At 37.5% G+C, this 15,059-nt stretch overlaps 2 protein-coding genes across 3 annotated transcripts; both read left to right on the forward strand.

Moving 5' to 3' along the window:
• Window positions 1-654: 654 nt before the first annotated feature.
• Window positions 655-1,092, forward strand: LOC139871131 (uncharacterized). The gene has a single exon (XM_071858868.1). The coding sequence runs from the start codon at window positions 655-657 to the stop codon at window positions 1,090-1,092; it is 438 nt and encodes a 145-aa protein (XP_071714969.1).
• A 1,043-nt stretch (window positions 1,093-2,135) lies between these two features.
• Window positions 2,136-7,782, forward strand: LOC139869952 (probable ubiquitin-like-specific protease 2B). Of its 2 annotated transcripts, XM_071857798.1 has the most exons (14): window positions 2,136-2,414; window positions 2,994-3,244; window positions 3,341-3,413; window positions 3,505-3,554; window positions 4,118-4,303; window positions 4,401-4,473; window positions 5,122-5,230; window positions 5,502-5,633; window positions 5,735-5,929; window positions 6,004-6,059; window positions 6,140-6,233; window positions 6,460-6,550; window positions 6,686-6,790; window positions 7,186-7,782. In XM_071857798.1, the coding sequence occupies exons 1-14, from the start codon at window positions 2,252-2,254 to the stop codon at window positions 7,609-7,611; spliced, it is 2,004 nt and encodes a 667-aa protein (XP_071713899.1). In that variant the 5' UTR covers window positions 2,136-2,251; the 3' UTR covers window positions 7,612-7,782. The 2 variants fall into 2 exon arrangements, with proteins under 2 accessions (XP_071713899.1, XP_071713900.1); XM_071857799.1 differs by lacking the exon at window positions 2,136-2,414 and having other exon boundaries at window positions 3,194-3,244; window positions 3,324-3,413.
• The last annotated feature ends 7,277 nt before the right edge of the window (window positions 7,783-15,059 follow it).

The raw sequence follows: 15,059 nt of genomic DNA on the forward strand, positions 1-15,059 counted from the left end.
AATGGTGGTGGCGTTTTAAACATGAAAATGATTCTCTTTGGGTTTCTATTATTAAAAACATTTACGGGGAGGACGGGGGTTTTAGTTCATCGTTTTCTATCCCCGCCTCATGGGTCTCTTCCACTTGGGCGGGTATCCTTAAGATGGGTAAAAACATCTTTAATACCGGCTCTGCATTTTCTAATTCCTTCAAAAAAAGGATTGTTGATGGGTCTAAAACAAGTTTTTGGGAGGAACTCTGGATTGGGGACATTACTCTTAAAAAAAAATTCAATAGACTTTATAGACTCGAATCTAATAATGAGGCTACTATTCTTGACCGGGCTCGTTGGGTGGATGGGGTATTTCATGCGACCTGGTGTTGGTCCCGCCATATCTCGGGGAGATTGGCTGGGGACCTCACCGCCCTTACTAACCTTCTATCGAGTTTCGTCCCATGTAGCACAGGTCGAGAGGAATGGTCATGGTCATGGGGCAACGATGGCTCGTTTTCGGTCCAAAAGCTTACGGATATTTTAGTTAGGAGCAAGCTACCTACAGTCAATGGAGGCGTTGGGTCGATTCGCAACAATATGGTCCCCCTCAAGGTCGAATTATTTATTTGGCGTACTCGACAAAAGATTACCTACTAGAGTCGAACTTGATAAGAGAGGAATGGATTTGGGTACTGTTCGATGTCCGGTTTGCGATAATGGTTTGGAATCGGTGGAACACGCGATGATCTTATGCTCGTTCGCTTTGGAAATTTGGAATCGGGTTTGTGATTGGTGGAAACTCGGACCTTTCACAAACTTGAGCATCAATGAATGTTTTCTTGGGAATGGATTTAATTTCAGCTCTGATTTGGGTAAGAAGTTGTGGCAAGCCACGGAATGGGTTACGGGTTACCTGATTTGGAAAAGTAGAAACGCTTCTACCTTTTCCAAGGCAAAACCGACATGTGCCATGATCTTTAAGGACATCCAACTCAAATGCTTTGAATGGATCTCACATAGAGTCAAAGGTTTTAACATCGATTGGGATGTTTGGCTAGCAAATCCTCGAGTTTATGATTCACTTGCGATATCTACTACAAGAACAGGGATTGGTTAATTTGTTCTCCATGCAGGTTTTTTGCCCCACTCCTGGAGTAGTCGTTTTGGTCGAGAGAATTTGGTGCGGCTCGAGGTGCTTTGTCGTTGAATTGCCAACACTGTGCTCCGTCCCTGCTCCAGCTTGTTTAGTTAATTCTTCTCAAGTCCAATCTCGGTCTTAATGATAATGAACGGACTAAGGCGTTTTCCTGCAACGTGTGGAGTATTTCCATCTCGTTTTCTAATTTCCGTTTTGTTGTTTTTATGATTCTCTTTCGCTCTTATTATGTACCTATGACAATATTGTATCGTTTTGTGTTAATATATAATATATATACCTTCTGCCGTTAAAAAAAAAAATAAAAAATAAAAAATAAAAAGGATTTTTCGAATGGATGTTGTTAAGGTGTATAAAAACTATTGTAAGTCGGGGTTGTATAGTTAATTCAAAATGACAATTATGAAATTGTATAAGAATTTGATGCCCCTTGACATCATCACTTGGGCTGTTGTCAGAAAAATTTTAATAATATTATTTTTTAACGACAATCTTTGTGAATATTTTCAACGTGCGTAAAATGTTGAAAATACAATAAATATATTACAAAGCAAAAATATATGTGAAAATTCTAAAATGACAAAAAAACACTAGAATTTTATTAGAGAAATTCACAATATGAAGGACCGTTAGAATCACACTCAATTTTCTCCACTCTAGAATTAATACAGTGTCTCATATTTATAACCGAACTCAATGTACAATGATTTTACAGCTATATTAACAAGAGTTTTCATGTTCATGGTTTTCGTTAAGATTAGATTAACCCTTTACCTAAAAAAAAATTAGATTAACAAATTAATAAAAAATAATAAATCATGCGATGTTATTACGGAGTAGTTTATTACCGTCTAGCAACGTTTCTTGAAGCGTAAAAAGAGTCAAAAAGTTAGTCGGTAACTAACAAAATAAATCATGCAAAACTTGAAGGGCTAATTGTGTACAAATAAAAAATCATTAAAAATCGATAATTTGGGTTTTTTCTCAAAGAGGTTCCGCGTGACCGTACATAGTTGCCGTTACATACAACTTTCGAGTTCAATCTCTCAATGATCAAGTAAACCCTAGTTCCACACTATTTAGGGTTTATGTTATTTTAGCTATTACGATTGCGATTACGATGGGAACGAGTTGTCGGATCGGAAACAAGTTCTCCGAATTTGATTTCGATGAACAAAATTCGGATTATGAAGAGAAATCTAAATGGATACCTCCTCGATCGTACAAGAAGAAATCACGTTTCGCTGATTCCTCTGTCGATAATTATACGTTTTTGCACGCTTGTAAGTATAATCATACATCTTATTTTGCTCGCAGTAATTACATTTTTTTAATTGTATTTTGTCTGTGTATTGATTTTGCTGAAGGATATCTATTTGGATTCTGGTTATCGCTGACTATTTTTTATATAATTAATGATGATATATAATTTATATGATTTTATTTATATTTGTAAGAATCGAAATATGAATCATGTGTTGATGTAAGTATTTCTTTTGGTTTGATCATGATAACCTAATTTTTTTTATTGAATAATACATAGAAATGATGCAGGTTGTACTATTTATGATCTGCGGCCTTGTGAATTAGTTTACGGTGGAAATGAGTTTAGTAACATAAGTTCACATTAAATTATGAATTAAGTTAGAAGATGGCCGTTGCGCATCGTGTATTCTTTCATCGTAATATTTAGGTTCGCTGTCATAATAGGACTAGAAGTGATGTTCGTGATAAGCAATGATCAATACTGAAACGTCGTTTCAATTTATTGCGTGATACATGTTATCTCAGTCAATGTGTTTACCAACTTCTGTTCTATTCCAATGTTATGATTGCAAGTACCTAATTCTTTATTCACATAGTTACAGGAGAAAAGGAGTCTAAGGGAAAGAAACCTAAAACGGTGATTGTTCTTGAAGTTGATGAAGCAGTTAAAGAAAGAATCTCTCGTTCGGATGCTACTTTACAGTCCAGTTCCTCACCTTGCGAATTAAATCTATCGCTATCTCTGCCCAGGTGTGCTGATGTCAGCACATCGTATCCTGTAGAGAAAGATTTATGCTGTACCGTTGAGAAGGATTCAAGCCGTACATTACAGCTTAACATGGATGATGTATATAGCAATTGAATCTCATTAATTGATCTTTATTAATAGTTGGTTAAGGGATTGAAACATGAATTTATCATTTTAGTTACATTTTTGTTACAGGTGGTTTCTATCTCAGATGACGAAAATGATATTTCATCGACAATGTCATCTAACGATCTTGCAGACACTGAAGGTTTTATACTTCTGCATTTATTTTATGAGTAAAATGTATGTTACATGGAGAAGAATATGTTTCTAAATACAAGCAATTGTTACCTATACAGGTGCATATGGAGAACGAACTCTTGAGCACGATGATAATTCACATGACATGGTAATTACTTATACAATCCTTTCTATAATTGATGTAGGACGTAATTGGAAGATCTGATAAAAAAAGCTTATGCCATAAACAGTAAAATATCATATCTGCTATTTATTACGTAGTACTATTACCACTACTCTTAACTATTATTAATACGCAGTACTGCTGTTAGTATTAATTTCTTATTTTTTGGATAACTACCATATGTGCATTATAATTTTAAGGATATATCCAGAAGTTAAACTTGAAATAATGAATGTATTGCATAGTAACTAGATACATAGGCCAGTCAAACTCTGTATCAATTACTTATAAAATTATTTTCGTTTAGTTACCTTAAAAAACGTTAAAAAACTCTGATTAGCACACTTTTTGTCAGCTACAGGTTATGATCATCATTCACTCTACCTTTTGGAAGTCCTAAACTCCAGTTTTTTTCATTTTGGATATTAGTTTATGAGAGCAGAGCAATTTTACATTACAAGATTTATTAGATCATGTGTTTTTTTTTTTTTTTAACTTCTGTATTATGGAAATAATAGTTTTAGGCTCCTTTTTGCTGGAATTTGCAGGGATCCTGTGTTGTTCTCTACCCAAATTATGTTACATATGGACAAAACCGTTACCGGAAAGCACAATTGACTTTTTACAACAGTATCATTACGCTCAGTGTTACAGAAGAAGGGGCGAAAGGTTCTCTTAATTTTGAATGGAAGACTGTGGATCTAATCAGTATAGAGTCACGGTGGTTGGATCCCGTAAGTTACATTAAGTTTCAATATATGATATCACTTAAATGTGGTTTGTGTATGGCGAATTTTTGAGGATTTTCATTATTTTGTTCCACCTTTTCAGTCCGTAACAGCTGAGGGCTGTCTTCGTATTAAGCCGGAGAATCCAAATGTAGCTACCAGTGAACAGAAGTCAGGTATTTACTCTTTCATAATTAAAATGTGCATGTAGTCATAAGATGTGCTTATGTTAGATCTTATGACTAACAAATTAGCCCACTTATTGGTAAAAAAAAGTAAATTTGGTCATTATCGTGTATTGCTTTTTTTCTTCATGCTGTAAGGTGTGCGACGTGCTGTAAAAAATCAATTGGTAAGCCGAGTTTGTGTACTGTACGTATTAACCCTCATAAATTTTCTTCATGCCTTCTAGAAGCCAGCTGAATATTTATTTTTACCATTTAGTGTTTCACATCCAACTGGTAGTTATGGCGACACCTTATATTCTTTATAAATATCTTATTTTGCATGAATTTAGAAGTTAAGATTCTTCAAATATTCTCATAATTTATGTTCATATTACTTGGTACGTTGCGATTTGTAATTACTGCAATTTGCGAGCTCAAGGATAGGTGATTTTTTTATGTGACTTACCAATTAGGTGTAGTTTTTATATAATGCATATGCTGTTGAGCATATAATTTTACTTGTGTATCATGAAATGCACATATGTGTTATCTTCTCAGTTAGAACATTTCTAGGCTTTTGACCTACCATTACTTAGTTTTACATATATGATTAAATAAGTAGTAAGTTGAAATGTGATTCACAAAGCAATTTTGCAGGCCTTTTCGAGGTGACATTTACTGTCTCTGATCCTCATTGGACTAATACGGAAGATCGTATCAAAGTTCTGGATGAGCAATATAAGGAAAAATGGGATGTTGATCTTGAGTAAGTTCTATAACTCTCCTATATGCTACTGGTATTATACTCTTTTATCGACCTTTTGTTCTTGTTTTGTTCTTTTGGAGCTATTAAAGGATAAATATATTTCACAACCTAGGATTTTGTTTAGACTGTGTGCTTGAAATAGGCATTAGTTACCTTTGTTTAGTAGTGTGGGTAACGTGTTTTTGGTAATTTTGGTTGGACATCATTAATGTATGACTTGATCCATCTATATGTATATATGTTTTGATGTTTTTTTGTAACGGTTTCACAGTTCATATGATTCGTTTCAAGATATTATGTATCTGGAAGGGGATTCTGGATCTATATCTATTTCTAAGAGCGACTTTCAGCTGTTGGAGCCAGAGAAGTTTATTAATGATACTATTGTTGATTTCTATATCGAGTTGAGTTTTTTAGCTTTAATTTAATTTTATTAACTATATTAAAATTAAATATTAACTACAAGATTTAGAATTTGAATTACTAAGTTTGAGTCACTTGCAGATACCTGAAGAAGATCAAACCTGCTGATGCGAGAGTTCATTTTTTCAACAGTTTTTTCTTTAGAAAGCTAGAAGATCTTGATGAAAATCGATCGCAATCTTTTGACGCCAATGCAGCATTTCAACGTGTTCGCAAGTGGACAAAGAAAGTGAATGTATTTCAAACGGATTACATTTTTATTCCCGTAAACTTCAGGTAAGATTTTATTCTGCAACCTGTTATAGCAGTCATCATTATACTTTCTTATATTGTTTTATGTTGTGTGACAGGTTGCATTGGAGTCTGATTGTAATTTGTCATCCTGGTGAAATAACTAATTTCAAAGGTAATTTTTTTATATGATACTAAATTCTTGCTATACGGAAAATGTGGGCCGTTCTATTAATATGACTAGCATTTGCACAGACGAGGAATTGGCAAATTCACTCAAAGTACCATGCATTTTGCATATGGACTCTATCAGAGGAAGCCACAGAGGTGTTGAAACTCGTATTAAACAGTAAGCTTCTTAGAATCTTGTCTTCATGAGAGATTTTTTAAGGTAAAACATGGAATAAATAAATTCGATAGTCGTCTACAAGAAGTTTATTATTCTTTAATAACAGTCTTAGTGTATTTTTGTCGTAGATTCGCTAATTGTCTACGTATCTAACCTTTAGTTGTCTTAATATATATATTTATTTATTTAGTCCTTTGTCTGTTTACTAACAACCATTGTCCTGCAGTTATCTTTTTGAAGAATGGAAAGAGAGGAATAGTGACGCATCCGAAGACATTTCTACAAAGTTCATGAGTTTGCGGTATCTTCGTCTCGAGGTATATTAGTGTATACGTATTGAAAATCTATTAAGTTATACCTGTATATTGAAACTCACTAACTTTGATGTAATATAAGATATTTGCTTATTAGTTGTAACTGTTACTCTTCTTTCTGGATGTGAAATCATTTAGGTGCCGCAACAGCAGAACTGTTATGATTGTGCGCTATTCATGCTTCATTACATGGAACGTTTTGTTAAACAACTTCCCATCAACTTTAACCCCGAGACCAATTTTGTAAGTCATCTAAAGATCTACTTTATTCTTACTTCATCCTTATTCAGTTATCTACTAGTTAATTACTTTACGAACCAGGAGATATTGCATGTGAAGGAATTTATTTAAATCACCCATTCAAGTTTAAAATTTAAATTATATAATATAATGAATAAGGATATATTTGAAGCCTGGTTCCCATTTCTGACCGGATCAAACCTAACCAAAAACTAGTTCTTGATAAATGTACTAGAACTGGAATGAATATAGATGTGCTGGCTTTTTTTTTCTTCGGTGTTGTTAGCCCTGATGACCAATTTTGGACGCGCTTGCATCAACTTAACACATATAAACGTCATCTTCCTTGTATTAATCATCTAAAATACTTGTAAAATCTTTAATGGGCTACATTTCAGATCAGTAAAGACTGGTTTCTTCCTATAGAAGCTTCATTGAAACGTGCTCGCATCAAAAGATTGATCTTTGAACTTGCCAAAAGTAGCACTGAATTACCCAGACACAATGACAAGTCAGCTTATGAGCTCAAGGATGTAGATGAAGATGAGGAAGAAGCTGATATAGAGATTCTTAACTGCAACAACACAAAGGAAAGCTGTTTTGAAAACGTGTGTGAATCACCACCATTAATGGTATCACCTTTGAGAAGTGAACCGTATGACTCACCAATAATGGTAACACCTCTGAGAAGTGAACCATACTTTGATTGTGACATGGACATCGATGTAGCAACGGCATCGGTACACGAGATTCAATCTGATTGTGAGAATGACCGGGAACATGGACAGCTGGTTGTGTATGATCCTTCTATCAATATCTTGTAACCACCGAAGGTATTACTTATCTTGGTAATCAATACGTTTGTGACTAATATCTTTTGGGTTTTTGCTAACGACAACCTTTAGGCGGCTGTCGTTAATGTGCATAAAAAGGTTGTACATGGTGGTTACATATTAACTTTTGTAATGGCGGTTACATATCTTTTTGATACTCAACTTCATGTGTATAAAAATTTTAAATATCAAGCCTCCATTTTTACCCACGTTTAAGATTACAATGAACCTATGTATTCTTTTGTCAGGTATCAGAAGAAGTATTACACCGAAACTTATATGTTTGTTCATTCATCTAAAAGAACATTGAAAAACTCATGTTTTTGTTTGCTTGTTTACCTTCATCAAGAGACTTACAATCGTATGAATCGTTGACAGCATTATTAAAAGTATTCTGAAGAGCTACTTGTATATACATACATAAATCAACCCTAAGGGGTGGTTGAGTGGTTGGGTGCTTGAGAATCTTCAAAGGAGACTCGGGTTCAATCCCCACCAACCTCACATTGGGGCCTTACCTTTGGGTCTTGCCTTTCAAATAAAAATTATATATATATACATACATAAATCAGATCGTTGACACCAAGTATACTTTTCACAGTAGCTTCACATCACTAGATAAACCATCTCGAGGATTGTATTGTGATGAAGATCAAGTGATGTGGCCTGGATAGTGGATAGTAGACATTATAAATCAAATTTGTTGGGTTACTAGTGAAAATTGTCCAAAAAATTAAGTGGACAATTTTCAATCAAGTATACCTACTTTTTTTAACCATGAAATATTTGTATCACTAACGTTTGGAAATTGTAAGACAAAAGTGACTACTTCATGAGATATTATTAGCTGAAGTGTCGTAATTTTATTAAATGATCATTTTTTCATTTGGGATTGTAAAGCATGAAACATGCTTTTTTTTGCCAAAGAAGTTTCTTTTTAGTCACATTCTTCCCTTTTATGCTCATTTGTAGAGGTCCGGACCCCACAAATGGAGAGGGAGTCGACTGAACATCTCAGGCGGGACTTCCCTTGCATCCGACTTCCAATTCTTGTTCACCCCGAAAGATAGTGTTCATTGAATTTGCTTGATTTACCAGTTTTCAACAGAAAAGGAGTACAAATGTAACATCTTATATTTTGTTGGTTTTTATATAGCCTTCTACTTGTTCAAATTGACAAGTGGCAACCTTTCAGCAACGGTCTCACTCTTGCCGTTCTGCAACGGAAAATATGACACCTTCCCAACATCCTCTTTAGCATCCAAGTTGCTCAAAATGTTTTCCAACATTTCCGTTAACTCACCATCGTTTGAATATTCATCGATCTGTTTGCGTGTCATTTACATTTGAGATAGGAACTTCTCATGATGTAATAATAGCTTCTCAAAATGATCATGTAAACCTCAGTTTTGAACCTCAAACTTCTTCACTAGATTCTCCAAACTCATTTTCTTGTCTCCAAATTGTTCTTTCAGATTCTAGGTTTCCAATTGTTGACTTGCAACAATGCTTCTACTTCTTATACTCTTTGAGTTGATTGCAGCAAGGATTCATCTCTGACTATAACTATCAAACCAAGTGTATTGTAGTCCAGTTAAGTTTGTCGTCTCCTAGAGAAAGGGCGTGGGTTCTAACCCCATCTCAGTTTCCGAATTCTTACAGAGAGAAATGAAATGAAGAGAAGAGGAAAGAAAAGAAGAGAATTAAATCTTTCAAATTTTAAATTTTGAAGGAATTATTGGAGAGAAAATTTGTCACAATGATCATAGGACTTCCTTCTCTTTCTTAAAAAAAAAAAAGAAAAAAGAAAAAAAAAACCCTCAGGAACACCAAATAATTTTTACACTCGGCCGGGTTCTTGTACGGTCGGGTACAACTCAAGAAATATGAGGACTAGGTCTGTATAAATGACAAGATAGTAAAAGTTGCTAGTCGGGGACTACTCAGCAGGGTTCTTGAAGATTTCCAGCCTACAATCTAGAAGCCCACCTTCTAGATATTCAAAGTAGGCAACCTTGACAACTCATATGGAGGTAGCAAAGTTGATGACGATGACGGCCGCCAACCTTCTCCGTTCACACCATTCCACCGCCATAGAATTTTTACTATAAATAGAGGTGCAAACCTCAGTTGTAAATCATCCAAAAATCACTCAGAGAAGTGTAATCACAACCTTGAGAGTGTGTGTGAGTTTTGAGAGTTTTTTTTGTAAGAGTTTTGTAATACTCTGTAAATCTATTCTTGTGAGTAATAGAGTTGTTTTTCTCTCAAATTTGTATCTCCCAACGTCCAGGCGATCCTCTCTTCCTAACAAGTGGTATCAAGAGCCAGGTTAGAGACGTTGGTTGAGTTTTTGGGTTTTCGGAAGTTTTCTCAAAATTCAATTTTGAGTGAACCATTGGATTCGTCTCGTCGAACCGAGTCCAACACAAAAAACGGCGACTTAAACGGAGTTATAACGAGCCCAGAAAACGCGGTCAAAGTTTGGTCAACTCGCCGGAATCTCGCCGGAGAAGACGACCGGTGCCGGAATTTTTGCCGGAGAAGACGATTACTGTAGCAATTCGCTGTAGTAGCTGGTGGCACTGTAGCAAGTCACTGTAGCAGTACTGTAGCAGTACTGTAGCAGTACTGTAGCGGTACTGTAGCAATTCTGAAATTTTACATTTTGGTCCCTGAAATTTTCAGAATTTCATTCTTGGTCCCTGAAGTTTATAAAAATTATAATTTTGCCCCGTAAGTGGAATTTAAGCCGCGAAGTGTCTATTCCACCATTTTCAACCGTTCCGGACGTAACGGTGATCTCTGTTTTCTACAATTCAACCCCGTTTGTGTTGAAAAATTATTTGTAAGGTGATAATGTCCACAGAAGAGTCAACATCATCTTTCGGAGCTATGATTATGCTCACAGCCACAAACTACACGCTGTGGAAACCTCGAATGGAAGATCTCCTCAGCTGTAAGGATTTGTTCGATCCTATTGAATTGAAGGGTATAAACCCTGATTCTGCCAAAGAGAAAGAGTGGAAGAAATCAAACCGAAAAACTATTGGTCAGATCCGTCAATGGATTGATCATAGTGTCTTCCACCATGTTGCACAAGAGACAGACGCATATGTCCTCTGGAAAAAGTTAGAGGACATGTACCAGGCCAAGACTGCTCGGAATAAAGCCCTGCTGATGAGGCGTTTAGTCAACATGAAGCTCAAAAGTGGAACTTCAGTTGCCGAGCATACCAGTGAGTTCCAGAGCTTGGTCAACCAGTTATCGTCTGTAGAGATGCCGCTTGGCGATGAAGTTCAGGCGCTACTGCTACTTAGTTCCCTTCCCGATAGTTGGGAAACGCTGGTAGTAACACTCAGCAACTCAGCCCCGAATGGCAAACTTACCGTGTCAATGGTCAAGGATGCCCTATTCAATGAAGAGGCAAGGAGAAAAGACATGGGCACAGATCAGACCCATGCCTTTGTCACAGAGAATCGGGGGAGACAGCGAATGAGTAGCAAAAATAAATGGAGAGGCAGAAGTAAGAGCAGGGGCAGGTCAGCTGATGGCAGAAAACCAACATATAAATGTCATCATTGTGGATTAGAGGGACATATGAAGAAGAACTGCTATAGATTGAAAGAGGAACAAGGTCAAAGCAGTTCACAGCCGAAGAATAAGGGTGGAGAAACATTAGTGACTATCTCTGGTGATGTAGCTTATTGTTCAACCCATGATGAGACATGCCTTCACGTCTCACGAGAAGAAACAGAATGGGTGGTAGATACTGCAGCTTCCTACCACGTGACTCCATACAAGGAATACTTCACAACATACAAAGCTGGTGACTTTGGAATTGTGAAGATGGGAAATTCCAGTTCCGCTGAGATTGTCGGAATTGGAGATGTCAGGATAAAGACAAGTTCCGGGAGCACAATCACTCTGAAGGATGTCCGCCATGTGCCAGATCTTCGGCTGAATTTATTTTCTGGGATAGCTCTCGACAAACAGGGCTATGATAGTCATTTCAGTAAAGGCACATGGAAATTGTCAAGAGGCGCTATGATAGTCGCTCGAGGACACATTTGTGGCACACTGTACATGACTCATGTGAAGATCTGCACAGACAGTATTAATGTTGCAGAAAAGGAGGCTTCACAAAATTTATGGCACCAGAGACTCGGTCACATGAGTGAGAAAGGGTTTTCTACCCTAATAAAGAAGAAGCTTATCAATGTAGACAAGGATGCTGCGCTAGATCCTTGCAATCATTGTCTGTTTGGTAAGCAGCATAGAGTCTCGTTTAATTCCTCTTCAACGAAAAAATCAGAGTTACTCAGTCTGGTACACTCTGATGTTTGCGGTCCCTTGGAGGTTGAATCAAGTGGCGGCAATCGATACTTTCTGACATTTATCGATGATACTTCTCGAAAGGTGTGGGTATATTTCTTACGGACGAAGGACCAGGTGTTCGATTACTTCAAACAGTTCCATGTCATGGTAGAACGTGAGACAGGAAAGAAGTTAAAGTGTCTTCGATCCGACAACGGCGGTGAATACTCTTCCAGGAAGTTCGATGCCTATTGCAGATCATATGGCATCCGACATGAGAAGACGGTCCCACGTACCCCTCAACATAATGGTATAGCAGAAAGAATGAACCGAACAATCATGGAACGTGTTCGGAGCATGCTCAGTATGGCTAAGCTGCCAAAGCCATTCTGGGGAGAAGCAGTCAGAGCCGCTTGTTATTTGATCAACCGATCTCCATCAGTACCACTGAATTTTGAAGTTCCGGAGAAACTTTGGTCTGGAAAGGATCCATCATACTCTCACTTAAGAGTATTTGGATGTTTGGCGTACGCACATGTATCCAAGGAGCTCAGGCAGAAGCTGGATGCAAGGACCACTCCATGCATATTCATAGGCTATGGAGATGAAGAATTTGGATACAGATTATGGGATCCAAAGGAGAAAAAGGTGATCAGAAGTAGGGACGTGGTGTTCCATGAAAGCCAGACAATAGAAGATATTGAAAAGCCCACAATATCTCAGAAGTCAAATGTTGCTGCTCAGGTGCCAGAGGCAACAACGGAATCATTCATGAGAAATGAATTTTCAGTGCAAGAAGAAATGCCAGAAGTAGAAGATAATGAGGAAAATGACGGTGCTGAGCAGGGGGAGCCACAACCCCATCTGCCAGACGTTCCAGCACCATCACAAGGTCAAGATGATGGTGGATCTCCTCAGAATGTTCCAGAAGTTCGTAGATCTGAACGAGGTCGGATTCCATCGAGTAGATATCCAGAATCCGAATACCTTCTACTTACTGAAGATGGAGAACCAGAGAGTTTTCATGAAGCAGTAACTCATAAGGATAAAGAAAAATGGTTGCTCGCAATGCAGGATGAGATGGATTCTCTGCAGAAAAATCAAACTTATGAGATTGTAGAACTTCCACGCGGGAAGAAGGCACTGAAAAATAAATGGGTGTTCAAGCTGAAAAAGGATGGTAGTGGAAAAGTGGTGAAATACAAAGCACGACTTGTAGTCAAAGGATTCCAACAGAAGAAAGGGATTGATTTTGACGAGATATTTTCACCAGTAGTCAAGATGACTTCAATTAGAGTCATACTTGGATTGGTCGCAAGTATGAACTTGGAGCTTGAACAGATGGATGTAAAGACAGCTTTTCTTCATGGAGATTTACAAGAAGAAATTTACATGGAGCAGCCAGAAGGTTTTGAGGTTTCAGGAGATAACCTCGTATGTAAGTTGAAGAAAAGTTTGTACGGTTTGAAGCAGGCACCTAGGCAGTGGTACAAGAAGTTTTACTCGTGCATGGTGAGTCAAGGGTACAAGAAAACTGCAGCAGATGAGTGTGTCTACATTCAGAAGTTTTCTGAAGGAGATTTCGTTGCTTTTCTACTTTATGTAGACGATATTTTGATCGTAGGGAAAGACGCAACGAAGATCAACCAGCTGAAGAAGGAATTCTCTAAGTCTTTTGACATGAAAGACTTAGGACAGGCTCAACAGATTTTGGGAATGCAGATAACCCGAGACAGGAAAAATAAAAGGTTATGGCTATCTCAGGAGAAGTATATTGAACGAGTGCTTTTACGTTTCAATATGAACAATGCCAAACCTGTTAGCATTCCATTAGCTAACCATTTCAAGTTAAGCAAGAGTTCTTGTCCCTCATCCAAGGAAGAGATCGGGGAGATGTCGTCAGTACCATATTCTTCAGCAGTTGGAAGTTTGATGTATGCGATGGTGTGTACAAGGCCCGATATTGCTCATGCAGTGGGAACGGTGAGTCGTTTTCTCTCGAACCCCGGGAAAGAACATTGGGAGGCGGTAAAATGGATTCTCAGATATCTTAAAGGTACAAAGAATCTATGTCTTTGTTACGGGGGAGCTGATCCAATCTTGGAAGGCTATACAGATGCGGATATGGCCGGAGATCCTGATAGTAGGAAATCTACTTCAGGATTCATTTACACTTTTGCAGGAGGAGCTGTTTCATGGCAGTCAAGACTACAAAAGTGTGTTGCATTATCCACAACTGAAGCAGAGTATATTGCTGCCGCATAAGCTGGAAAAGAAATGTTGTGGTTAAAGCGTTATCTCCAAGAATTTGGAATCAAGCAAAAGGAGTACAAGGTACATTGTGACAGTCAGAGTGCTCTAGATTTGAGCAAGAACTCCATGTACCATTCCCGTACAAAACATATTGATATTCGCTATCATTGGATACGCGAGGTAATTGATCGACAACTGTTGAGACTAGTGAAGATCCATACAAAGGAGAATCCTGCGGATATGTTAACAAAGGTGGTGACTAGAGAGAAGTTGGAGTTATGCAGAGACATAACTGGAATGTTTGTGGATTCGGCTGGAGGGGGAGAATTGAAGATTTCCAGCCTACAATCTAGAAGCCCACCTTCTAGATATTCAAAGTAGGCAACCTTGACAACTCATATGGAGGTAGCAAAGTTGATGACGATGACGGCCGCCAACCTTCTCCGTTCACACCATTCCACCGCCATAGAATTTTTACTATAAATAGAGGTGCAAACCTCAGTTGTAAATCATCCAAAAATCACTCAGAGAAGTGTAATCACAACCTTGAGAGTGTGTGTGAGTTTTGAGAGTTTTTTTTGTAAGAGTTTTGTAATACTCTGTAAATCTATTCTTGTGAGTAATAGAGTTGTTTTTCTCTCAAATTTGTATCTCCCAACGTCCAGGCGATCCTCTCTTCCTAACAGTTCTTGTACGTACTGACTCAGCAAAGCTGTAGACTAGTCGGACGTTGACCAACTTTGACTGTATTTCACCGATTTTGACCAATTTAATCTGACTTTTTGAGCTAATAAATTCCAGTTTGACCGACTAAATTGGACTTTTACAACTTTGACCGAATAAAATCGGCCGTCGGAAACTAGTGACTA

This window comes from Rutidosis leptorrhynchoides, chromosome 10 (genome assembly GCF_046630445.1).
Source record: "Rutidosis leptorrhynchoides isolate AG116_Rl617_1_P2 chromosome 10, CSIRO_AGI_Rlap_v1, whole genome shotgun sequence".
In the NCBI taxonomy this organism is placed as follows: domain Eukaryota; kingdom Viridiplantae; phylum Streptophyta; class Magnoliopsida; order Asterales; family Asteraceae; genus Rutidosis; species Rutidosis leptorrhynchoides.